General features: G+C 52.5%; 3 protein-coding genes across 9 annotated transcripts in view; 1 reads left to right on the top strand and 2 right to left on the bottom strand.

Moving 5' to 3' along the window:
* The window catches only part of ZSCAN22 (zinc finger and SCAN domain containing 22), a 202,727-nt gene extending 195,252 nt beyond the window's left edge, over nucleotides 1-7,475 (top strand). For all 5 annotated transcript variants that reach the window (XM_049900407.1, XM_049900410.1, XM_049900406.1 and 2 more), the window contains one exon: nucleotides 1,645-7,475. In XM_049900407.1, the coding sequence (XP_049756364.1) occupies nucleotides 1,645-2,723 (1,079 nt within the window). In that variant the 3' untranslated portion in view covers nucleotides 2,724-7,475. The remainder of the gene's footprint in view (nucleotides 1-1,644) is intronic.
* An 871-nt stretch (nucleotides 7,476-8,346) lies between these two features.
* A1BG (alpha-1-B glycoprotein) lies at nucleotides 8,347-21,630 on the bottom strand. 3 transcript variants are annotated; one of them, XM_049900405.1, is made up of 9 exons: nucleotides 21,451-21,630; nucleotides 20,958-21,053; nucleotides 13,345-13,525; nucleotides 13,221-13,256; nucleotides 12,850-13,122; nucleotides 12,131-12,403; nucleotides 11,551-11,847; nucleotides 10,370-10,663; nucleotides 8,347-9,314 (listed from the first exon to the last, which is right to left on the bottom strand). In XM_049900405.1, exons 2-9 carry the CDS (start codon nucleotides 21,003-21,005, stop codon nucleotides 9,001-9,003), a joined length of 1,716 nt encoding a protein of 571 aa, XP_049756362.1. In that variant the 5' UTR covers nucleotides 21,006-21,053; nucleotides 21,451-21,630; the 3' UTR covers nucleotides 8,347-9,000. The 3 variants fall into 3 exon arrangements, with proteins under 3 accessions (XP_049756362.1, XP_049756360.1, XP_049756361.1); XM_049900404.1 differs by lacking the exon at nucleotides 21,451-21,630 and having other exon boundaries at nucleotides 8,348-8,656; nucleotides 9,027-9,314; nucleotides 20,958-21,209; XM_049900403.1 differs by lacking the exon at nucleotides 21,451-21,630 and having other exon boundaries at nucleotides 20,958-21,209.
* Nucleotides 18,855-20,690, bottom strand: ZNF497 (zinc finger protein 497). The gene is given in 4 exon segments (XM_049901244.1): nucleotides 18,855-18,938; nucleotides 18,940-19,832; nucleotides 19,835-20,236; nucleotides 20,648-20,690. Coding segments are annotated over 4 exon segments (1,422 nt in total).
* Nucleotides 21,631-26,487: the final 4,857 nt, after the last annotated feature.

The raw sequence follows: 26,487 nt of genomic DNA, 5'->3' as shown, positions 1-26,487 counted from the left end.
ATCCCATTTGCATCATAAGCCTATTCAGTTCACAATTGGTTGCACTTAGTTTAGGAAAATACCTTAAATGAAGTTGCCATGAGATCACCTTTATCCTGGTAACATTAAATCCGTAGGAAAGAAAACAAATTGAAATTGAAGTCAGCAACACGTAAAAAAAAAATATTGGTATAGCATACTTATGAAAATAACACTCAGGGGGGTTACACGGTTTGCAAAAATGTGTAGTGCGTTATTTGCATAAAATACAGTAGATATAACAAAGGCACCTCAGTCACTGGGGGAATTCCAAGGTTTTAGAGTTTATCTCTCAGGAACCAAGATCAAAGACCAAATTCTCCAGGTAAAGTTAATGTAAACCCCACAAGGAGAGAGGGCTCAGTAGGAGCTTGTGCATAGTGACAAGGAGGGGAGCACCATGGGCCAGGAGGAGAAGACTCCAGGTTGAAATCCTGACTTGGCTACTAGCTAACTGTGGGATCTTGCACAAGTTACTCAAGTCCTTCTCTTGTCTGGGCCTCCGTTTCTCCATCTGTGCTGTGCAATGCCATCATCACAGTCTGTCCTTCTGAGGGCAGTTCTGAGGATGAAATAAGGCAACCGAATTTTCACACTGTGCTTGGAACCTTGCACATAACAAGAGTCATAAAGCTAGCAGCCCTGTAACATAGGCAATATAGTGTCCCTGTCTTACAGATGGGGAAACTGAGGCCCAAATGAGGGCAGAACTGCCCCAAGGCCCCAGAGCCAGATAGCAGCCGAGCTGGGGCTAGAACCTGGTTTCTATACCACTGAGCCCCTCACTGTTGATGTGGGCAGTGGCTGCCCTCCACCCCTAATCCCTCACCTGTCTCTCTCCTCTCTTTCTGGAATCTGTCCAGTAAATGTTGCCAGATTAAGCGTCCTCAGGAGCCCTTTGACCTATCAAGGGCAGGTCGGTGTGGGCGCACCTCTACCTCCTCTATACCCTGACCTCCAACTGCCCCTTATCCACACTCTGCCTTTAAGAAAGTGCTTTGTAAAGGGTGAGCCTCAGGTCTCCTGGGGGCTTGAGGACTCAATCCTAGCTCACCCATCCCCACTCACCCACAGCAGCAGTTGTCTGCTTGGGCTTCTGGGTAAAGGAATCTACTGCAGAAAATGTCACAATCACGGGCATCAGGGATTGATTCCCTCATTCAACCAATATTCACTGAGCACCTGCAGGTGTCAGACCCATGCCAGGCTCAGAGGCACAGTGCTTACGAGCTCAGGGCCTGCCTAGAGGCCTTCGTACGTAGATGCCTGATAAGGACAAACACCCTAACAGGCCCACTCGGTCCCTCTTGCTCTTTTGGATCAGTTCAGCTTCAGTGTTTTCCTTCTGACACTTGAGCCAAAATGATGAGCCTTGGAGGATAAAGGGTTTGGGTATAGGAGACAAAGGAGAAAATGAGAAATCGGAACCTGTGACACAATTTTGGATTGCATTGGGGGCCAGCCCTGCACCTTTTTGTCATCGAAGATACCCAATGAGAAATCTTCCCCTTGGAAATGGGGCTAAATGTGAGCCCGTGGCACACTTAGCATGTGGCCAGCACCTGGGTGGGGTGAGAGAGCCTTGGTGTGTAAGATGCAGTGACACTGTGGTTTGGGTTGTTTCAGGATGGGAGCCAGGACCCGAGCCCACAGAGGCAAGCTGCAATCAGAGCAATTCGGAAGAATCACAGTCATCAGACATGGTCACTGAGACCCTTGTGGGAGATGTATCTCTGGGACCCACCTTTGGTGATGCCTGCAAACATGAGGACAGTTCAGAGAGGCGGGCAGGACTCTCAGGAGAGACCTGGACAAAGTCTGTTGCCCAACAGATGGATTTCAGGAAAATTTCAGGGCCTCACAAGGATACCTCCACAGACCAAGCCAGCTGTGACTATGGTGCCTTGAGGAACAGCCCCAATGAGTGGCCATACTTTGCATCAGGAGAAAAGGCTCCTTCAGAAGAGAAATTTGATTCATTAGATGGTTACGGGACTGAGCCTCCACACACATACTCAGGGCTCAAGTTCTCCAAGTGTGACATCTGTGGGAAAACGTTCAGGAGTCCCTTAGCTCTTGAGGCACACCAGAAGAGCCATTCTCGGAAGACACCCTACACCTGCAGCCAGTGTGGGAAAGCCTTCAGCCGGAGCACTCACCTGGCCCAGCATCAAGTTGTCCACACGGGGGCAAAGCCCCATGAGTGTAAAGAATGTGGGAAAGCCTTCAGCCGAATCACCCACCTGACTCAGCACCAGAGGATCCATACTGGAGAGAAACCCTACAAATGTGGGGAATGCGGCAAAACCTTTAGCCGCAGCACTCACCTCACCCAGCACCAGCGGGTACACACAGGAGAGCGGCCTTACGAGTGTGAGAAGTGCAGGAAGGCATTCAGTCAGAGTACCCACCTGACTCAGCACCAACGGATCCACACTGGAGAGAAACCCTACAAGTGCAATGTGTGTGGGAGAGCCTTCAGCGACTACTCGGCTCTGATCCGACACCTGAGGATCCATTCTGGAGAAAAGCCGTATCAATGTAAGGTTTGTCCAAAGGCGTTCGCCCAGAGCTCCTCTCTCATCGAGCACCAGAGGACCCACACAGGAGAGAAGCCCTACAAGTGCAGTGACTGTGGGAAAGCCTTCAGCCGTAGCTCAGCCCTCATGGTTCACCTAAGGCTCCACATCACAGTGCTACAGTGACCAGAAAATGACCTCAGGGTACAGCACAGCCTCCCCTTGGAGGCTCAACATCTTAGAGAAACCTTGAGTTCCAGAAGAACCAAAAAGAATGGGGTAAGTGATGAGTCCCTCAAAATGACAAGGTGCTGAGGGTAGACTCTGGGACTATCCAGAAACTATTCTGCATTTGGAAACCCAGGTGGGACTCTGGACTCTTGGTGAACACACAATGATTCAAGGTAGCTGGAGAAGCTTCCAGAAGGATCCTGCTGCTCTCCATATCCACTTAGGGTTGTCACAGAGAGAGGACAGCTAAGCCAAGGCTTTGGATTGGTCCTTGAGCCAAAGGAGCAATTGGGGTGAAGTGTCTGTCGGGACTCTAGCCTCAAGATGCTTGGCTAGGGATCTTCTCATTTCCAGATGGCTACTCTTCTCATGTGTTCCTTTCCTGTGTAGCTCAGGAGGGATCCCTGACCACATCCACCTCTGTGCCTTTGAGCCAACTGTTTCCACCCTACCCTAATTTATGTGGAACTCCATAGCCGACTTGTGAGGCTGCATCTTCCATGAAGCCTTCCCCACTCAGTCTCCTTCCCGTCCCCCCATCTTAATCAACGGCACTGTTGACACTTGTCTGTTGTCACTTTCTCCCTCCCCCTCTCCCATATCCCATGGCCCCAAGCCCTGTGGGCCTTACTCATCTGTAATTCATCTTCTCCTCCACCACTGACACCTTTTCTGAGTCATTATAGCCTTTTATCTGGATTATAGCAGGGGTCTCCTTCTTGACCCCTTCCTGCTGTCATTCTCTCCCGCTCTGATCCACTCTCCACGCTGGCCTCCAGGAGGCTCTTTCTACAACACAAATCTGACTGTGTCGCTCCATGGCAGAAAGTTCGGCTCTGTGCTACCTGCTACAACAAAACTTCCTGAATGGCTTACATATACATCAAGAGGTAGGTCACCTAAGGCCTTGAGAAACCTTTCTGGTTACCCTCATGTCTGCTGTACAAATGCCATTTTTCTGAGTGTACAGTGATGTGAAAAGGGTTTTAAAGTGCTGCCCTACAGGATAAACTTCAGACTTTCACCTGGCATTCAAGAACAGTCCAGCCTCGTATCAGCCTCGTCTCCTCCCATGGTACCACCATCCATACAACAACCCTGTGGAACCACTTGCAGGTCCTGAAAAAGCCATATTTTTTCCAGCCTACGTGCCTCTGTATCTGTGCCTGGAAACCCCCTTCTCTCCTCATGACTATCTGGCAATGATTCTCATCCTCCAAGATGTTTCAAATGTCCTTGCCGGTGAAATGTTGCCTGAATCCTCAAGCAGAGTTAGCCTCACCCTGTCTGCTTCCAGGGCACCCTGTACATACCTCTCTTACAACTCCTACCATGTTGAATGTACTTATTTACTCCTGTGAAGCTCACCATCTGTGTTTCCCAAGGAGACTGTGAACTCCTGAGAGCCAGGGCCGTGTCTTACCCTCGGTATCCACAGCACACAAGCTGTAATAGACCCTGACCCATGTTTGTGGAAGGAATGTACAGTGCCTGGTGCCTTCCCTGAGGCAGTCACTACCCTCCGACCTGCGTCATTCTTACATACGTTTACATGGCTGTCTCCCCACCAGGCTGTGGCCCTACAGGGCAAGAACAATCTGATTTTCCCAGGTCCCCAGCGCCCAGACAAGCCTGGCATGTAGTGGCCTCAATAAAATGTTACTGTATTGAGTCGCCCTCTCTAGGGCTCCAGAGCCCCTGGCACCATAAGCTTGCTTGTTTCCAAGCTTCTATCTTTGTGCACTCTGGCTGCCTCTCACAATTTGGCATCCCTGTCCCTCTCTGGATTTTTCAGCCTATTTCTTTCTGTCAGGAGGTCAGTATTCATGCCTGTTTCTCTAATGATCCCATTACGTGTGAACCATTTGACCTGCCATATTGTTATGTCCTGGCCACCACCACCATCTCTCCCAGTGTTTCTCCCTGTGTCTTGGACTCATTCCCTCTGTGTCATGAGTAAACAAAAAGAGATAGACTGAGGAGAGAGGGAGATGGAGATGAGGGAGGTGAGACCCAGGGACACAGAGACCTTGGGTTGGTGTATCTGAGAGTGCCGTCAGTCAAGATGAAAAATGGGCTTGTAGAGGGTGTAGCTTTCGGTAGTTAATCGACATTACCCAGTGGTGAGATCACAGCTTTTATTTTCTTACACAGCACTTAGGATGCAGATGAATGGGGTAAGGTTCATCTTTAGGGTGGCCTTCCTCAGACCCCCATCCAGGGTGAGTTGACACAGGAAATCTCTTCTGCACACATAAGGCTCCATCGCAGGCAAAAGACCACAAGGCAAACGGGTCTAGGGGTTTTATACCTCAGAGTGCATGGGAACAGGGAAAGGGCTAAGAGGAAGGGACCTTTGTTTGGCTGCACTTGGCCTGACCATCCTGTTGCCAAACTGTTCACATTCACACAGCCTGGCAGTCCTGTGACTATGAGTGCATGGCCAGAAAGAACATTCCTTCTCCCACTAGCTACAAGATTAAAAAATTAGTACAATTAAGTAGCCATAGGTAGTCATAGAGACAGAGAATGTTACTGTGGGTTCAGAACAGGGAAGATGCTTTCTCTGACAAACAGAGGGGGCTGGGAGAGAGGAAGCGAGAGACCTGATTCCCAGCATCCCTATCAGAGAATGCTCTGAGCCTAAGGCCTCAGCTTAGGTAGCCTGGATGGAAATCATAAAAACAGACAACGCTCCCAGCAGAAAGAGTCCTAGAAATGCCCAGAAGCAGGCAGAGACTGCCACACGTAGCACAGCAGAGGCTGAGAGACTGAGGGGAAAACTCAGAGATGAGAGATGTAGGCTCCAGTGAAATGATCATACCGGCCTCCGCAGGCTACAAGGGATGGAAAGGCACGGGCCTAAAGTGAGCTTGTAGAGCCCACCCCTCTCCTTGGCTGCCTTGGGGACCTCAGATAAGTGACTCCCTGAGCTTTGGTGACCTCCTTATCTGTAAGAAAAGAATAGTGAGACCCATCTTCTGCAGCACCTGGCCCCAGCCACTGGCTCGGACTCGCGGTGTCCATCTCCATGACTTTTTGTCCCCCACTCACTCAGTCTCTGTCACTGAGTAGCTGCATCACCATCTCTGTGATGCTCTGAACACCTCCACCACCCAGATATGTGTCTGCCCATGTCAATCTAAAGGGGAAGGAATTTAGGGGAAAGAAGGACCTACAGGTACTGGTCAGTCAGCTAAATAACTAGGTGCATTGTGTCATTTAATCCTCACACAACACTCTGAGGGTTGGACAGTCATCCCCATTTTATGCAGGAGATGAAAGGTTGGAGAATGTAAATGACTGGCCAAGGTCATACAGCCAGGAACAGGAAGCACTGGGATTTGAAAGCATATCCGAATATACCAGCAATTTCAATAAACATAACTATATTCAACAAACCAAGTAAAAGACAAATGCTAACAGGCTGGATTTCTTTTAAATCCAGCCATATGTTCTTTAGAAGAGACACACCAAACATAAAGGTATTAGGGAAGTTGAGGGTAAAAGGGTGGGAAAAACACACAAGGCAGGAATGAATCTGAAGAAAGGTGATGGAGCTGTATTAATTTCAGACAAAACAGACTTTAAGCCCAAAACGCATTATGAGGGGTACATAACCAGTTGCCATTGAGTCAGTTGCGACTCATGGCAACCCCATGTTTCAGAGTAGAACTGCTGCCCAGGGTTTTCAGTGACTATGATTTTTTGCAAGATCACAAGCCTTTCTCTGAGGTGTCTCTGGGTGGATTCGAACCACCAACCTTTCAGTCAGTAGCTAGTGCTTAACTGTTTGCACCACCGTTGTGTTTTTATGAAAGGAACAATGTATCAGGAAGGTATAACAGTTCAAAACTGGACACTTCAAACATAGCCTTATTATGGAACAGAATCGCTAAGAGAAACTGGTGAAATCCTGAATGTAGTTAGAAATGCTAACTCTTTTATGATGACATATAAAAAGATGAAACACCAGAAAGGCTACTGAAGATTTGTTTAACACAAATTCATAAGCTTAGCTCATAGAGATACACAGAGCCCCATACACAGCAACTACAGAACTCGGTCTTTTTTGGAGACAAAACAACTCTCAATTTATATTAAAGAATCAGTGTTACACAAATGACATTCTGACCCAAGGCAATAAGTTAAAAATGAACCACAAAAAGATAACTACAAAAAACACGGAAACTTTAATGGGTCAAATGTAAAATCATAATTTTTGCATGATTTTATGTTGATCTTGGAAAATATTTAGAACCAAGTGATAATTAAAATGTTTCATAACAAATTTGGGGGATGCTGCCAGAGGAGAGTTCAGAGGGAATTTTAGTCTTAAATGCAGTATTGGAAATAAGGAAATGATAAAAATTAATTATCTAAACCTCTAACTTCAGTGAAGCCCTGGTGGTGCAGTAGTTAAGAGCTCAGCTGCTAACCAAAAGGTTGGCAGTTCCAGTCCACCGGCTGCTCCTTGGAAACCCCATGGGGCAGTTCTACTCTGTCCTGTAGGGTCACTATGAGTCAAAACCGACTCGATGGCAATTTTTTTTTTTTTTTGTAACTTCAATAATTAAAACAAAATCCTAAGCAAATAGAAAGAAGAACATAGTAAAGATAGGAATCAGTAGAAAACAAAAATAGAGTAAAACCAAAGTTTTCATGTTTCATCAAAAAAAAGCTAAAAGACACAAATACCAGGAATGAAAAAGGTATATGACTACAGATACAGTGGATAATTAGAAAATCAAAAAAGAATGTGGGCAACTTTATGCCAATCACTTTAAAATTTTAGACAAAATGGATACTTTTCTAGAAAAATATGACTTAAAACACTCAAGAAGAGCTAAGAAGCATAACTACTAAACAGAATCAATATTTTTTAAATGGACCCACCAAATTTAGAAATAATAGAAACAGTGATGCAGGAGAGGGGTACATGGGAACTACCTGTACTTCCTGCACAATTTTTCTATAAACTCAAACCTGCTTTAAAAAACAAAGTCTTTTAAAAAAAGGTAAAAAGTGGAATACTAAAAAATATTTAAATAATCCAAAAGAAGGTACTGCCGTGAGCCAGAGCCCAGGGAGAGGCAGGAGGCAGGAGTCAGGCAGAGAAGGGTGAAGAGAAGTCTGGCCTTTCGGCCTTGGACTTGGAATGTGGTCTGTGTAGCTGCTTGAGCAGTGCTGACAGGACCACAAAACGCAGGTGGCCTTTGAATTGCCTTCTGCTCTCCCAGTGGCGGAAACCCTGGTGGCATAGTGCTTAAGTGCTAAGGCTGCTAACCAAAAGGTCGGCAGTTCAAATCTGCCAGGCGCTCCTTGGAAACTATGGGGCAGTTCTACTCTGTCCTATAGCGTTGCTATGAGTCGGAATCGACTCCACGGCACTGGGTTTGGTTTTTTGGTTGGTCCCAATGGGAACAGATGCAGCTGAGGTAGACAGGGGGGCATGTCTGGAGGCTGGAGCTACCCCAGCTCTAGTGAAGGCCTGACCAGGAGAGTCATGGCCAGCTTGATGGAAAAGGGCAGAGGACCTATGAAGGCCCAGGATCCAGCCTCCAGCCCTCCTCCACTCAGGACCCAGAATTAGCCCCAGGACCTATCTGCCCACTTTGAGAACCCAGGATCCCAGCCCAAGTTTCAGGCCCCAGCCCACTTCCCCTCAGCCCCGGAAGTCCGTCCACGGGGCTGTTCTGGACTCATTGACCAAAGACATGTTTTAAACAAAGTCTCTCCACATTTATTAATTTCAGGAAGGAATGAGGGATGAGACAGCCCTCCAGGGAGCTCCCAGCCTCCAGCTGCAGGAGGGATAGAAGTCAGACCAAAGAGAGGATTTCCCAGAGATCCTGTCAGCAGCCTGGGTCTGCAGCAGAATCAACTTCCTTTTGACAAATTTGACAAAAGGGAAATGAGGGGGTGGATGAGCTATGGAGACCAGGGATAACTTAGGGGGAGGTGATCCTGTGCCCACCTCCCTGGTGCTATGAGGGGAAACCTCCCAGAGGGCCCCTCAGCTGCCAACCATGCCCCCCCACCAGGCCTCCTCTAGCCAAGCCACTTCCTGCCCCAGGGACTTTGCACTTGCCATTACCCTGCCTGGAAATCCTTTACCCACCCACATACACACACAACACACACGTACACTTGAGCAGAGACCAGGCACACTGACCAGAAATAGGCACTCCTGGTGAGGGGCATAACAGAGGCAAAGGCTGGAAGGTGGGACCTACCCAGGACCAGGTGAACCCTCACCTGCCACCTGGAGCTCCACAGGGTCACTTAGCTCCGACAGCAAGGGATTGGGCCACGAGGAACGGTAGCGGCAGCTGTAGTTGCCAGCGTGCTGCGGCCCCACATAGGTCAGCACGAGGTCTGCTCCAGGGCCGGTGGCCGGGTACACAGGCGATGTCACCACCTCACCTTCCCGAAGCAGCTCGAAGGTGACATCAGACAATGGACTCTCACAGCGTAGGACAGCATCCCGACCTGGGGTCACTGCACCCTGCCACAGGGGCCGGAGCTTCGGTTTGGGAGGAGGACCTGGGCAGAGTGACCGGGTCAGCAGGGTGAGGCCCTGGCCTAGGACAGTGTCTGCCCCAACCCACCTCTGCCTGCCCCCATTAAAGCCCTTCCTCCCCTCCAGGCTGTTGCGCTCCCCTCTGCGAAGCATGCTTTCCTCCCTGTCCTTGGCCCTGAGCAGAGACAGCTCCTCCTCTGGATTTCCCCGCCCCTTCTCCTCCCACTGTCCTCACACCTGGTCACCCTGTGTTGTAACTATCTGCACCCAGCAAATCCTCACCCCCATCCAGGGGCTTGCACTCCCCAGACCCAGGCCTGCTCTGACACTTCTCGGGGTCCCCAGCATTGGGCCTTGGGACATGTGAGGAAATGGTATCAAATGATCAGGGGAGTGGTGTCCGACAGGGGGTACGGCCCAGGCAAAGGCATGAATGCCAGATCCCAGCCCAGCTGGCTCTGTGTGGCCTCTGGCCCCTGGAGACCTTGATGAGGAAACAGGAGGATAAAGCATGCCCAGAATCCTGGGCCACCAGCTCCCTCCCCCTGATTTCTCCGCAGGAGTCAGTTGGCAAGGGCAGGGCAGAGCCCAACTCGCCATCCTCTGGCACCCAAGGGAAGGTGGGTGCCCATTTCATCCCCTCTAGCACCCAAGGGTGGAAACCCTGGTGGGGTAGCAGTTGAGAGCTACAGATGCTAAAGAAAAGGTCAGCAGTTCAAATCCACCAGGCGATCTTTGGAAATCGTATGGGGCAATTCTACTTTGTCATATAGGGTCCCTATGAACTGGAATCTACTCGACCGCAACGTTTTTTTTTTTTTTTTTTTTGCTTTGGCACCCAAGGAAACCCTGGTGGTACAGTGGTTAAGTACTATGGCTGCTAACCAAGAAGTCGGCAGTTCCAATCCTCCAGGCGCTCCTTGGAAACTCTATGGGGGCTGTTCTACTCTGTCCTATAGGGTCGCTATGAGTCGGAATCGACTCGACGGCAGTGGGTTTGGTTTTGGTTTTGGCACCCGAGGGAAGCGGGCTAACCCCGCGAGAAGGCGTTTCCGAGGGCCATGCCCCGCGCGCTCACCATCCACATGCAGCTCCACTGGCTCGCTGCGCGCCGAGCCCGCGAAGGGTGGCGCGGGGTCCACGTAGACGCAACTGTAGTTGCCCGAGTCCTGCACCGACACGTCGCGCAGCTCGAAGTGGGCCACTGCGCCCGCGGGGCTCAGGCGGCCGAGCACCCGGGGCCCACGCTTGTCCTCGCGCTCCAGGGAGAAGCGCAGGCCAGCCCTGGGAGCGTGGCACAGCAGCCGCACGAGTTCGCCCGGCGCAGGGCTGGAACTCGGCTGGAGCTCCAGCACCGGTGCAGGCAGCGTCCCTGCGAGGAGGTCGCAGGCTAGTGGGCCCCGGAGGCTGGCGCTCCCCCTACAGCCCTCCCTTCACCCCATGTATGCGGCCTCCTCCGTGCGCCCCCAGGGACACCACGCGAGGTGAGAATCCCATGTGTCTGTCGACATAACCCGCGGTCTGTGGTCCGCCCAGATGTCCACCCAGTAGTTCCACCTTGCTAAAAACCGCACCACCCCCACCACGCTGCCTCCCAACTCAGTCCTTCCTTGGCTCAGGCTTGCTCTCTCTCTCTCTCACACACACACAAATCTACACTGTTCCTTATTAATTTGTTTGTCTATAAAAACAAACTAGGAGTTCCTCTTTTGTCACCGCTTGGCGCCCGGCACAAGGTGGACGTACAATCTTGGCTTCACCCCGTGTGTGTCTGCTGGGCACTGCCCCAATGATCGCCCTGGCCCCAGGGGCAGCTGGGAACAGAAGACCGTGGAGGCTCGAAGTCCAGTGCTCTGTCCATGCTCCCCCCCCCCCCCCCCCCCCGGGCCAGCCTGATCCTGGGCTGCAGTTGAAGCTGCCAGCCCTTAGCAGAGCCTGCAGCCTGGCCTCAGCGCACACCCCTTGGGCCCGGGGCCTAAACGCTAGAAGGGATTCCAGGGAGGTGGAGCCTGTGTGGCCTGTGCCAGGCCTGTGTGTTGACCCAGTTACTTTTGGCGGGCTCTCAAGGTTGCTGTGGCCATCACCCATTCTCCCATGGGGAAAATGAGGCCTGCCCTGCAGGTGAGTCTGGATTGGGCCCAGAGCCCTAGCACTCAGGCATGACCCACCCCTGTCCCTTTTCTTCCACCACCCCAACCTTCAGGACGGAGCTCCCTCGTCCTCCAGGCTGTGCCCTGCCCCCGGGGCCACCAGGCTCACCGTCACTCAGCTGCAGCTCCACAGGTGCGCTGTCCACCGACCAGGCCATGTGCCCACCACGCAGCTGATAGCGGCAAGTGTACAGGCCACTCTCACTCGGAGCCACTGTGTCCATGTGAAAGAATACACGATCGGGGCTGGTGGAGCTCATGCTTAGGAGCAGCTTGGTCTCCCCACGCTGCAGCTGGAATTCCACACCACTCAGGGGTGCCACACAGAGGAAGCTCACACGAACACCGGGGCGCAGGAAAGCACTGGTCTCTCTCTTGAAGCTCAGGGCAGGTGGGGGGGGTGCCTCTGCAAGGTAGGGAAGGTTATGTGAGAGCGACTTCCCCTCCCAGGAAATTATCATCTGCCCAGCCTCAATACCTTCGCCTCCCCACGACTGCTCCAGGAACACCCTTCCTCCTGGCAAACTCCCACACAACTCTCAAGGCCCGGCAACTGTATGTATGGCCACAATTTCTCTGACCCCATCTTGGATGGGAAGGGTATTCAGGGTGGGGGCCGAAGAGAATTCAGCCCTGCCTTCCCAGAGCCTGCACTCCAGGAAGCACTCCAGGGTGGTCCACCTACTCACCTAGCTCCTCAATGCTCACGGTGGCACTGGGCTTTGAAGGGTTGCCTGCTGCATGAGTCCGGTAGCTACAGCTGTAGTTGCCAGCACGGTGGACCAAAAAACTGGCCTTTGTGTCCTTGGGGGCCTCAGCCACCTCCAGAAACTCATCATTGCCTTCCTGCCTCAGGAGGAAGGTCACACCCCGCAGCCCCCCTTGGCACACCAGAGTTGTATTGAAGCCCGGAGTGATCCAAGACACTGGCTCAGCTGAGAGTAAGGGTGGGGCTAGGGAGTCTGCAAAATGGAGTAAGGATGGTGTGCAGTCCTGTGAGACTTGGGAAAGGTGGGTGGTCAGGCTGGACCTGGACCCCCTTGCTCAGGAAAATGGAAGGGAAACTAGAGAGATAGAGGGCATTAATGGGAGAAAGGGAGGCTGAGAGAGACACATAAAGCAGACCCATGTATAAGGCCCCTATTGTGGGCCAGACCTGCCCTACGCCTTCTCTGGGGATTTACTTGTCTGTTTCTCACCATCTCTGGGGTCAGTAGGAATATCATCCCCATTTTAGTGATGGAGAAGCCAAGGCTCAGAAACATTAGGTAACCTGGCCAAGGCCTCTCAGCTCCTCAGGGAGGTGGGCAAGAAGACCAGGACAGGAAGGGTGAGGAGGAGGTGAAGGGAGGCCCCCAGCAGTACCCTCCCCACTGCCTCCTGGTTCCCCATTAGGGTCCCTACTCACCTGCCCCAGACACCTCCACCAGGTTGCTGAACTCTGTCCACCCGTCGCCCATGCCCGTCCGGCAGCGGTAGAGTCCCTGGGTTTCACTGGTCACTGCTCCCAGATGGAACTGGTGCTCTACACCAAATAGGTGCACGGGATCCTGGGCCACCCCATCCTTGAACAGCTGAAAGTCCAGGCTGCCCTGGTAGGCCCGACATGTCAGCGTCACGTTGGCCCACGGTTCCAGTGGTGATTCGGCCTCTGCCCATAGGCTCGGCCGGGTCTCAAGAACTGCACAGGGGACCAGGGTCAGTGTGGTGATGGCCAGGACCAGGGGCTCATCTGCTGTGTGGGCCCACCACCCCCCAGCCCCCAACCTTGGTACTCACAGACGGCTGCCTTGGTGGCTGGACCCAGGGAGAGACCTGTGGAGACAATGCCTGTGAGACCCCCAATCCCGCTCTTCCTACCCTCTCCCACCCAAGGCAGACTCCAGGTTCTGGGACACCTCACCCCATAACAGCAGGGAGACCACCAGCACAGACATGGTGGTCAGTCCTCTGTCCAGATGCCCAATGAGTGGCTGGAGTGAGTGCCTGGGGTGATAAGGCCAAGCAGGGCGGAAGAGGGCGGAGGTGTGGGGCACTGAACTCTCCCTGCTTATTTGCACTTCCAGGAAGCAGAGGGCAGGAGCCTGCATGGGTGAAGGCAAAGGGTTCCCTTGGAGACCAACCAGAGCCTCAGGATTCTCAGCCATAAAAAGAGTTAATAATTAATGTTTTTGTTATTATGTGCCACTGAGTTGATTCCAATGGTGACCCCCTGTGATAAGAGTAGAACTGCCCCCATAGAGTTTTCTTTGCTGTGATCTTTGCGGAAGCAGACCACCAGGTCTTTCCCCCATGGAGACCCTGGATGGGTAGCAGCTGAGTGCTTAACCATTGCAACACCAGGACTCCTTTGAAGGTGTATTGTCCAGGACAATCTCTCCATCTCAAGATTCCTTACTTATCCAGGTGGCCAGGGAGACCATCAAGCTAGCTACTGCAATGATCTGGGTGGTTGATCATGATGACAACAATGGGGCCAGGCCAGGGCTGCCACTGGGGACAGGTAAGCAGTTGAAGCCTTCAACCAAGGGCACTGAATGCTGATGGGGATGAGCAGCCCCTGACCTCCTCCAGACCCAGACTTGGTCATCCCAGTCCCCAAAGCTGAGACCCTCACAGACCCAAAGGCCCTCTCGGCCCATCTTTATGGTCACTGAATTCAGTCTGGGGTACCTCACACAGTCCCAGATGACCCATGGTGGCGAGGAACCCCCAAAGCAGACACTGGGTGGAGACCTTGACCCAGGCCCTGAGAGTCCCTAGGCTGTAATCTTTACTGGAGCAGGTTGCCAGGTCCTTTCCCCACAGAGTGGCTGGTGGGTTCACTAACCTTTCAGTTAGCAGATGAACTCTTGACCACCAGGACTTCCTACTAGGATGGGGCCCACAGCAACCTCCCAGCTCGTGCACTCCCACCTCCCACCTCCCTGCCTTCATTGATTCACTCCACAAACATTTATTGAGCATTACTATGTGCCAGACACAGGAAAGACAGCAGGAAGGTATCGACCCAGGCCCTGCCCATATGGAGCCAAGTCTGGTGGGGGAGACAAAGAAAGCAGAGAGTAGATGCTACAAACAGCATAAACTCCAATGGTGTGGTGGACAGTGGGGTGCAGAACGACCACATGGGATTGGACAGACAGGGAAGGCTTCTCAGGGAGCAGAGATCTGAATTAGGCCAGGAGGTGGGGCCCTTTAGACAACTGGTGAAGAAGCATTCCAGGCATTGGGAACAGCCAGTGCAAAGGCCAGGATGGTAGGAGTGGAGGAGGTGAGGGGCAGAGCAGTGGGGGAGCTCAGAGACTTCATAGGGATTTGGGCCTGTTGGGGCCCTGTGGTGGCTTCTTGCTGATTGGAACTGGCAGCTGGGGTGTAGTGGTTAATGTTATGTGTCAACTTGGCTAGGCTATGATTCTCAGTAGTTTGGCAGATACAGGGCTGATTGCTCTTCCATAACGTAATATAATGTAATCACATTCCATGATGTAATCTGATATGAAATCATTTTGAAAGAGGAGTTTTCTTGGGAGTGCAGCCTGCCTCCAGTACGTAAATGGATGTTTTGGCAAAGCTCATTCTCTCTTGACCCTGCACTCTTCTGGTTACCTGACCTCCAATTCCTGGGATGTAGCCTGCAGAAGTCTGCAGCCTACTGCCTGACCTGCAGATTTTGGATTTGCCAGCCCCTGCAACCCCAGGAGCCAGCAGAGGCCTCCAGCCTGCCACCTGACCCACAGATTTGGGACTTGCCTGCCCCATAATAGTGTAAGCCATTTCCTCACAATTGCATGAGCCATTTCCTTGAAATAAATCTCTTTATACATATCTATATACATGCTTCACTGGTTTTGCTCCTCTAGAGAACCCAGACTAAGACATGGAGAGACTCCTGATATCTTCAATTTTCCTTCCACGCTGGCTGAGCACCTGCTGCATGCTTCCTGCCCCCACTCAGAGCCAGCTCCTGGAGGGAATCTGCATGTCTGGGTGGAGCTTGGGGAGGAGGTATTCCGTGAAGAGAGGACCATAGGGTGCCATGGCCTGGTGACGCCTTCAGGCCATAGCATCCAGGCAAGTATGGGTGGTTGGGCCAGAGGAGCAGAGCTCAGAGAGGGCACAAAATGTGGTCAGACTACCAAACACTGGCTGAACTTCAGCCAGTCAGATAGCTGAGATGGTCAGATCGGTGATCTGCAGAAATGGTGCTGGCAGCCAGCAAGTGGGGAGCCTCCGCTGTCAGTTTCTGTTAGGAGTTCCAGCACCTTCCTTGCTGCGTCCTCCTCTTAGCTCCAGGGTTCTGATGTCACTGCCTCTTGCTTTGGGTCCCCCAGCCCTAGGGGTGTAGTGACTTTCAGCAAGTGTTCATCTTTGAGTTTCTACAACATCCCACTTTTGCTCTCTGAGCCTTCCAAAACCTGCACAACCACATTCCTGAGTTAAATCCCTGCTGTTTGAAATACCTAGTGTGGTTTCCACTTTTCTGACTGGACCCTGACTGATAAGTACTTGGTATCAAGAGGGGTCCCAAACACAATAGATGGATCCTGATAGAATGGGAGAAAAATATAGAACAGAACTCAAATTCTTAAAAAGTCCAGATAGACCATTTGTGACTAAAGGACTCCCCGAGATTATCGCTCTGAGATATTCTTTAAACCTTGAGCTGAAACTATCCTGTGGTCACCCTTTAGGTGAATAACATATTGACTCGTAAAATAAAGGATATTACCCAAGAGAACCGTGCTCCTTTAAAAACTCATCTATGTGAGATCAAATGGTCAACAATTACTCTAAAGCAAAGATGACACGGTAAGGGGAAACTAGATTACTGGAAACAGGACAACCAGAATGGAATTAATGAGACTTTTGACACATTGTGAAAAATGTAACCAATGTCACTGAACAATTTGGATAGAAATTGTTAAATGGGAACCTCATTTGCTGTGTAAACTTCCACCAAAAACACAATAAAATATTTTTTACAAATAGGGCTCCCAAGAAACAGACCCTCAAACTTGGGATTATGGCAATAATTTGGTTATGACATCAGTCTTGAACACAGTGTTTAGCTCAGTAGAAATTGCCAGTAGAAAACTGGGATAGATGGAGATGAGGTGTCCACTGAAGCTAACACTTTGGGAGTCCAAATGGATACTTCATGGAACAGCTGGTGGCAGGAAGGATGATCATATGGACTCTGGGGTGGGCTGGCTGCTTATGACCACACTAGAGAGTTTATAGAATGAAAAGGACAAGCTTGGGGCTTTAAATCTTCATCTCAAGACACGGAGAACCAGAAAGCTTCTAGAATGGCCCTAAAGGAATGTCTTACTTCTTGTCACCAATGGGCAAATACAGCTAAAACTTAGACAAAAATTTAATTGTATGTATTGCAGAATTACAACCTAAGTTGAATTCACAGATCCACTAATTGGACTTTTGTATGTGAAAGTTAGGGCATCGATTGTGAAGCAGTGGGACCCTGAGGCCCGGAGTGGGGTTGTTTGGGTGGGTTCAGATGGACGTAGGAGTCCTCTCACACTTATACCAGGAAATGAGTTGATTTGCTCGTGTTAAGATAATACATCTGGATCAACAGCTGCAATTGGAGCCACAACCTGAGGACGTTCATGATAATCCATAATCATTCTCCAGGATCCACCTGCCTTCTGCACAGCCCAAGCAGGCGAACTGCATGGGAATGTGATAGGCACCACGAGTGCTGCTTTCAAGTCCTGGGTGGTGACACTAATCTCTGCAATCCCATCCCCACCCGCCCCCAGGGATGTGGTATTATTGCTTCTGGTTTACCATCTTGGCAGAGAGGGGATGTATTAGGAGCTTCTGCTTGGCCCTTCCTACCCTAAGGACCCTGATCTCATGGGTCAGAGAACCAATGTGGGGACTCTGCCAGCTGCTGAGTATGTCCTTTCCAAATATCCATCCAGGAACTAGAGAGCCCACCAGGAGACAAGTTTGGGCCAAAACTCATTTTACCATCTGACCACCAAAAACCCCCACTTTGTCCAGTGGAACACAGGGCATTTGCGGATTAACCACACTCAAGAAAGGACTGGGCTGTGGCAGTAGGCAGAGGGGTGGACAGCAGAGAGAGCTGCCCAGGGTCAGATAGGGGGGCTTCACTTCACAGATTGGATGGGGGCAGGGCTTGGAACTGTCCCCAGAATAACCAGACCTCCATCAGAAGAGGACCAAGGATGGTGGCGCAAGTGTAGGTGGGTCATGCCTCCAGGCCAGGTGTGGAAGCTGGGAAAATGGCCATAGCTGGAAAATAGGAAATTGCCACCATGCTTTGCAGAGGAAGATCTGGTCCCCTCCACCTCCATCTCCAACCTCACACCTCCATCTGGCTCACACTGGGAAGCTCACGCTCAAGCACAGCTCCACCCCAGGGCCCTGCAATTCAACGGTTGGCTCCTCCAGGCCCTTCCAGCTCCCCCAGCTCCCGAGTGGCCCTAGCTGCCTGGTCATCCTCCCGTGGCCTCTGGTCTTGCAGCTCTACCCCTCACTGACCTGGTTTTGCTCACTGCAGGCAGCACCAACTGAATCACCTACATGCAGATTGTCTTTTCTGCCTCCTGGCCACCCAGAACAACAGTGGTGCTAGGACACGGCCCTGAGACCTGCTCACTACACAGGAACTGTGCCAATCCAAGGCATGTGGAAGTGACACTGACTCCCTAAGGAGGCAGAAGTGTTTATGTCGGGCATATTTATCTTTTTTTAAAACGGATATTTGGCCATAACTGTGTTGGGGAGAATGGAAACAGAATGGAGAGAGGGTGGGGGAAAGCACCTGAGAGCCGAAGGTGGGGGGACTACCCCCACATCTCCCTTTTGCCCTAGGCCTCCCGCTGTCGGCAGAGCAAGACCTCTACTGTTCCCACCCAAGGCTGCAGACAGGAAGTCCTTGCGCAGCGTGGGGGTGGGGGGGGACGAGGGGGGAGGCATAGAAGAGAACTCATGTCTAGCCCTCATCCTGGGAGCCCGAATGGGTCCTGATCAGCCTCGCATGGTTCTGAGAGGAGACCACCATGCCTGCCTTTCCCTCCCACCTGTCTCTGTGTGGATGCACTCCTCTCAGGTCAGAAATTTGCTGAATCCACCCTGAAAACCACTTCCCTCAAGTCATGAGGTGCCACATCACCCGAAGCTAGGTCCTCAGAATCACGGGTGGGGCTGCCCTCGCTGGGGCTCTGTTTGTCCAGCTGTGACCCTCTGCACGGCTCCACCTTCACTGGCACCGTACTCCCAGCACAGCGCGCAGCCCAGGACACTCCTGGGACTCTACCGTCCCGCCAGGTTGCTCACCCCAAGCCACTCTTGGTCAGACCTTGAGCCCCGCAGCCTGTCAGGCTGGCCCAGGCTCTGGCTCAGCACCCTCCCAGGTCAGGGCGCTGTGGGTCCCGTGTGCCTCTTCTGGTGCTCGTTGAGGTTGGAGCGGTTCCCGCACACGCCGCACGAGTAGGGCCTTTTCGCCAGTGTGCGTGAGCCTGTGGCTCACCAGCTCCGAGTTGCGTACACAGGCCTTGCTGCAGTCGCCACAGACGAAGGGCTTCTCCCCTGAGTGCAGGCGGTGGTGCTGGCGCAGGTCGGAGCTTCCGAGGAAGGTCTTGCCACACTTGGCACAGGCGAAGGGCCGCTCACCGGTGTGGGTGCGCCGGTGGTACACCAGACCCGAGCTGCCCTTGAAGGTCTTGCCGCAGTCGGCGCAGGCGAAGAGTTTGGCGCCCGAGTGGATGCGCTGATGGCTGAGCAGGTTGGAGCGCTGGCTGAAGGCCTTACCGCACTGGGCGCACGAGTGGAGCTTCTCGCCCGTGTGCACGAGCCGGTGCTCAGCCAGGTTGGAGCCCATGATGAAGGCCTGGCCGCATTCGGTGCACTCGAAAGGCCGTTCGCCCGTGTGCGTGCGCTGGTGCTGCAGCAGCTGCGAGCTCTCTCTGAAGCACTTGCCGCACTGGGTGCAGACAAAGGGCCGCTCGCCGCTGTGGGTGCGTCTGTGTTACAGTAAGCCCGCCGAGCGCAGAAAGGCCTTTCCACAGTCGGGGCACGCGTGCGGCCGCGCGCCTGAATGAATCTTCAGGTGCTCCGCCAGGTTGGAGCTCTGGCTGAAGGCCTTGCCGCAGGCGGGGCAGGTGTGGGGCCGCGCTCCCGTGTGCACGCGCCGGTGCTCCAGGAAATTGGAGTTCCAGCTGAAGGCCTTGCCGCACTCGGGGCACTCATAGGGTTTCTCTCCAGTGTGCGTGCGGCAGTGCTGCACCGGCGTGGTGCTGCGGCCAAAGGCCTTACGGCAGTCGGGGCAGCGGAAGGGCTTCACGTCGCTGTGCGTCTTTTGGTGGTGGATGAGCTGTGAATGCGCGCGGAAGGCTTGCCGCACTCGCGGCACACGTACGGCTTCTCGCTGGTGCGGATGCGCTGGTGCTGGCTGAGATTGGAGCTCCAGGCGAAGGCCTTGCCGCAGTCTGCGCAAGTGTACGGCTTCTCGCCGGTGTGCACGCGCCGGTGCTGCAGCAGGTAGGAGCTCTGGCTGAATGCCTTGCCGCACTCGCTGCACCGGCGGCCCTGCCCCCCGCGAGGGGCGGGGGGCTCGGCGCCAGGTCCTTGTCCCTCTGGGGCCTGGCTTGGAAGGAGTCCGTGGGCTCGGGCTCCCCTCCTGGGTCCCCCTGGTTTGCTGTGGCTCCCAGCATGGCTGGCTGCTCCTGACTGTCCCCTGCCTCCCCAGTTCCTTCCGAGGGGCCCTCCCAGGCCCAGCGGCCTCCAGATGAAGCCTCCTCACAAGGACCCATCGAGTCAGTTTCCAGTGCATTACAGGGAGCGTCTTCTTCCCCAGGAGCCAACTGTCCTAAGGAATCCACCTTGGCACCGTGATCTGAAATAGGAGAAAAAGGAGGAAAATGCCAGAGAACCCAGAGAACTCCAGGGAGGAAGAGCCGTGTGGTGAAGGGAACACGTCGGAATCAGGAGTGATATGAGGGTGTTTAAACCAGGGGGCAAGGAACCCTGGTAGTGCAACCATTAAGTTTTTGGCTGTTAACTGAAAGGTTGGTACTTCCAACCCACCCAGGGCTCCAAGGTGGAAAGACCTGATGATCTGCTCCCATAGATGACAGCCTAGGAAACCCTATGGGCAGTTTACTATTTCACATGGGGTTGCTATGAGTTGAAAATCAACTCGACAGCACCTAACAACAACAGAGCAGGGGTCAGGGGCCAGCCAAGGGGCATATCCTCTCTTCAGCCTAGAGCAGAAAAGCCAGGGAGGTGGGGAGGACATCCTGATTCAGACTGTAGCCCTGTCAGAGCGTCAACTTCCCACCCTGTGACACAGGAGGCCAGAACTGAGCTCTGCCTCTTGTTCGATGGTGTTACTCATACCTGTTCCAAAAGGACAGTACTGGGAGACCAGGCATTCATTTGGGGGCAGGGGAGAGGTGCCAGGATTGTGGAAAAGCTCAAAAGCGGCCCTTGCCCACCTCACCCACACTAGCCCACCTCGGGGCCACGCCCTCCATGCTGGGTAGCTTCTGAATACACTCTCATTCCCTTGCTCGACCTTGGGGATGCCGAACTCTGGAGAGATGAAGACACCTGTGTGGGATAAAGAGAACATATGGTGATACTTGTTAACACATCCAGGTGTGACCCACTCCCACCCTGGGAGCCTGGAAGTGGCCACCCAACCCAAACAATGTCCCCACAGCCAGTAAAGCTGTCCCTGACCACCATTGCTTTTTTTTTTGTGTAGCCGCCGGCCCAGTCAGAGCTCTTGCCCTGATACATCAGAATTGCCCTGGCCTTGGGGGCTCTGGCAGGGGGTGGGGGAGCATCAGATCCACTCAGTCCACAGCAAGGCAAGCATCCACAAGGCACAGATGGATGAGCCCTGCTCCCAGTGAAGCCTGTCACCCCCACGCTGTGAGCAGGATGGGACTGAGAATCAGCCTATAGAATGGCACAGGAGAAAGCAGCTGGGCAGGTGTTGTACCTGGAAGTGTGGCCTGGAGGGAGCCTGGGGAAGCCTCCTGGCCCTCCTCCTCCTCTGTCTTGTGGACTAGCTCCTCACTAGGATGAGGGGCTGGAACCTAGGGACAGGAAGACAGGCAGGTGAGGGGTGTGCTGCGGGGCGGATCCACTGAGGAAATGTGGGTTAGCTGTGGAGTGCTGCATCCTTTTTGGTGACCCTCCTCCCCAGTTCTCACACCATGGTGCTGAGTACAAATGCAGATAAGGACTGGAAGGGTCTGCTTGGAACCGCCAAGCTCCCGCCTGTCACTCTCCCACAGTCCCCACCACCACCACACCAGCCCCAGCTCCAGGCTCAGGGCTCTGGAGGAAGAAGCAGCAGCCCTGGCTCAGCCCCTGCTCACCTGGACTACAGTCTCCCCCCACAGCCCCTCAACCAAGGTTACAGCCTCCTCGGGGCTGCCGAGCCGCTGCCCCCACACATGGGCCTGGATCTCAAGGAGCAGCGAGCCCAGGAACTGTTCCAGCTCCAGCAACTCCAGCATCTGCTCCTTGGAGCGTGCCTCGGGCCGCAGCCACTGGTGGCACAGCTCACACAGCTGGGCCAGGGCCTCTCAGGGCTTGCCTTCTCCTGGTATCAGAAATGCCGGAAGCGCTGGCCAGGGATCTCTGGGCCTAGTTCATCGGCCATCAGTGCAGGCAGACCCTGGATGAGTTGGGGAGCCAGGACTGATGCTTGCTCCTCTGGGCAGTGGCAGCCACATGGCCCAGGGCACCCCCTCTGGACCTGAAAACACAGAGGTGGGCCTGAGAGAAGGTGGAGCCTGCAGGTCTGTGTCCTTGTGTCCATCCATGTTTCAGTGAGTCAGGATGAGGGTATCTGCTGTTTCGTCCCTGAGTGTCAGCATCTTTGCCCACCTGTGTGTCAATGTGTCTGAGGGAAACACTGAGGTGGCTGACTCTGTGGTTTACCAATGGCCCCTTTTCCTGTCTTTCATAGGGGTCCCTGTTCTGGCTTACCTGTCTCCTTTCTTCTGTTCATCCCCCACACAGAATGCCCAAAGAGGTGGCTGCAAACTGGACAGCCAAGGGTTGGATTTGACCAGCAGATGGACTCCTTTGACTGCCCACCCCACATTATAAAGTCATCAGAAGCCAAAAGGTGGAAACAATCTAAATGTCCATCAATAGATGAGTGAAAAAATGTGGTATATACATGCAATGGAATATTACTCAGCCATAAAGAGAGATGAAGTCCTGATATATGCTATGACACTGATAAACCTTAAAAACATCTAAGTGAAATAAGTCAGTAACAAAAGGACAAATATTGTATGATCCCACATATATGAAATATGTAGACTAGGCAAATGTGTAGAGACCAAAGTTTATTAGTGGTTACCAAGGGGCGGGGAGGGTCAGCGAAACAGAGAAAGACCCTCAACAAGATGGATTGACATAGTGGCTGCAACAGTGGGCTCAAGTATAATAACAATCATGAGAATGGCACAGGATAAGCAGTGTTTAGTTCTGTTGCTATGAGTGGGAACCAACTCGACAGCACCTTACAACAACCACCAGGGGGAAGGGAAGGGAAGCAAAGCGGGAGTCATTCCTTAGGGAGCACTGAGTTTCTGTTAAGGGTGATGGAAAAATTTGGAAATGTGGTTACACAACATGATGAAAGTACTGTATTTTTACACAAATAACATGCACCTTCTATTTGCCAATGCACTCTCCCCCCCAACATGAGGTATTTTTGTAAGCACCGCTATGCCAATTTTTTTTCACATGTTGCTGTAAAAAAAAATTGGCATAGCTCACTGATGAAAATACTGCAAGGGGAAGGGTACAATTGCTTGGCAAACAAACACAGAAGGCAAGCATTGTTTGCATAAAAATATGGAAATTAATGTTACTGAATTGCACATGTAAAAAATTGAAACAGCAAATGTTTTGTTATATATATATATTTTACCACACACACACAAAGTCATCAGATACTGGTGGGAATACAAATGGCATAGCTGATGTGGAAAATAAATTGTAAAACAGAGAGTTTACCATATGACCTAGCAATTTCACTCCTAGACATTAAAGGAAATAATAGAAATGAAAAACATATGTCCACACCAAAACATGTACCCCAATGTCATAGAAGCAACATTCACAATTTTCACCAAAAGGTGAAAACAACCCAAATGTCCATGAACTCATGAATGCAAAAATAAATGATATATCTGTACAATGGATTATTCAGCAATAAAAATAAATACTGATAAATGTACAGTATGGATGAACCTTGAAAACATCATGCTAAGTGAAAGAAGCCAGACACAAAAGGACACACAGTGTATGATCCCATTTATATGAAATGCCCATAACAGGCAAATCCATAGAGACAGAAAATAGGTTAGTGGTTGCCAGGGGCTGGGGAGAGAAGCCGATGGGGAGTGTGGCCATGGGTACAAAGTTTCTTTTTGGGATGATGAAAATGTTCTGAAATGAAATAGTGGTTATGGTTACAGAACTCTGAATATACTAAAAAACCACTGAAATGTATACTTTAAAAGGGTGAATTTATGGTGTGTGAGTTATATCTCAATTTTTTAAAAAGTCGAGTTCATTATAGACCCAGATTTGTGTCTTCTCTTCAAGAATAGGAAGACCTGCCTGGCCACAGGAACTCCTGTCCTCTCTGACAGAGGCAGCCTAGTCTGGGAGTCTGCCCCCACCTTGGGATAGAGCTGGAACCCCTGAAGGTCCTTATCACGTTCCCTCGCAGCCCCAGCCTCCCTCCACCATCCTTACGCCCACCCTGTGTGCCCTTTCTCTGCCTGAAGGCCCCTGAACACCTACTCAGCGGGTGATGCTCAGGTCACAGGTCAGAGGCCACCTCCCTGGTTAGACCCATCTCCCACACCCCAGCAACGGGCTCTACTTTCATCTGCCGGGTTAGGGGTAACTTTGTATCTTCCCAGCAACGCCCCTCCCCCCTCTTCCCAGGGCCTGGGCTCTCCCCTACTGGAAGCTGGACAAGCAAACAATCAATAAAAGAACAAACACAGGCGAGGTAAAGCGCAGGGACACTGGGCAAAGGGTGCCCAGTGGGGGTTGTGAGTTCTCAGAAAGCGCGAAGCCACTGCTGGGAGCTGGGAATGGAGCGCACCAGGCAGAGGAGGGAGGAGTTGGGTGCTCTGGGAGAAGGGGACTGCACATGCAAAGTCTCAGAGGTAGAGCCCACCCTGGTATGCCCAGAAGCGGCGCGGAAATCGGTGGCTTCATTGAGTTAATGAATGACCGGGGGAAATAATAACAACATGGCCTAGCGCACAAAGCGCGGAATCTGGGAACCGGGTGAGTGATGCGTGAGCGAATGAATGAGAAATCGGAAAGGACACTACACAAGTGAACGACTGAACGGCTCACGAATAAGCGAGCAGTGGGTGAAGGAAGGACGATCCGGGCCAGCACAGCCGGCAGGACGTAGGGGGAGCGCCCGCCCACGGCCTTTCGCGGCGTCGCGCTTCCGCCTCGATCGCAGCCACTTCCGGGCCCCTTTGGTGGGCGCGCAGGCCTAGCTCTCGGTGATCTCGGAGTGCTGGTCCTGGATCTCCGCTCTGTCCCGCACAGTAATGACGGTGGTGACGACGACGGCTGCGGGAGTGGGTATGACCCTGGATGGACGGCGGCCGTCCACCCGACTCACCGCTTCGGCCCCTGCGTGGGCAGCCTCCCGGGCAGCGGAATTATGGGTGCCGGCTGTCAGGTGGTTGCGCGGCCTTCTCGGAGGCGCAGTCCAGCGGGGCGGTGCGGTTATGTGCGTCGAGGGTCTCCTCACTGCGCCTGCGCAGCGGCGGGCGCGGGACCCCGCCGTGGGCACGAGTCCTGCGGTGCCTGTGGGCACGGTCACGCTCTCTACCCACGCCCCAGCACCTTGCGTCGCCATGGATACGTCCACCCTTTTTCTTAGACCCGCCCCGCCTTTTATTTCCATCCTCGGAGAGGTACACACACCCACCCCCCAACACGCACCCCCACACACACACCTCCACACAGCCCCGCACTGGTCAGAACGAGTCATGAGACTTTGAATGAGGAAGGACCTAAGCTTCAGAGCTTGGGTTGCCTATTGCCTTTCAGATGCGGGGTGAGGCTTCCCAGGTCAGGGAGGAGCCATTTGGGTACTCATTGCTCCTACAGGGTTGCCAGGATCTCAGACACAGGAGGCAGATCTGCAGGAAGAGCTGTTCTGAGGCCTGGGGAGAGCCTCTTTTCCGCAGCCTTTATTCTCCTCCAGGAACCAAGCTATCTTTCCAACGCCCGTGGATCTTCTCAATTAGGGGCCCCAGCCTGCATTTCACATACCAATGTGCTGGCCCAGCGTTTCATATTGGAAAACAGTGTGGCCGCACTAGACCCATGCAGTTTTCCCTTATATGAAATGTTCTCAATTACGTCTGGGGAACCCTCCACTCTCAGTCCAGATCATTTGAGCAGGGGTGAGCATGTGACCCAGCTATACACCTAATCGGGGATTCCATCTTCTGACAATCCTAACTAGCCTTGGGTTGGCGTATGACCCAACTTGTACCTCCTAACAACACAAAGGCCTTGCTGTGAGTGTCAGCCCAATTCCCAGATGTCAAAGGCTGCTTTTTTCTTTCTCAAGACCATTAAATTTCCTTTGCATTTAAGCCAACCTGAGAGTGTTTTTCTGTTACTACTAAGGTGTCACGTGCTGTGCGGCTCCTAAAACCAGCTCTTCTGGAATCAGGGTGCTTGGCTTCACACCCACAGAGATCGGGCTCTTTTCCTTGACCCACAGGCCTGGTTAATTGAGCAGAGCTCTGGAGGATCAGCATTAACTACTTTATTCCTCCTCCTCTTCCCACACAACAGCAGGTCTACACCAACTGACAAAATGGATAGCTAACTCTCTCCTCACACACTCTGGTTGGCAAGCATCCTGATTAGCTAACAATGCAGTGGCTATGTCTTTAGCAATGACCTGTTTGTCTCTTGCTTCTTTGAATGTCATCTTTTGTTGTGTTACAAA

The sequence above is a fragment of the Elephas maximus genome, chromosome 11 (assembly GCF_024166365.1).
Source record: "Elephas maximus indicus isolate mEleMax1 chromosome 11, mEleMax1 primary haplotype, whole genome shotgun sequence".
NCBI classification, from domain to species: domain Eukaryota; kingdom Metazoa; phylum Chordata; class Mammalia; order Proboscidea; family Elephantidae; genus Elephas; species Elephas maximus.
The sequence above is the reverse complement of the archived record's forward strand: the minus strand, read 5'-3'. Positions and strand labels throughout refer to the sequence as shown.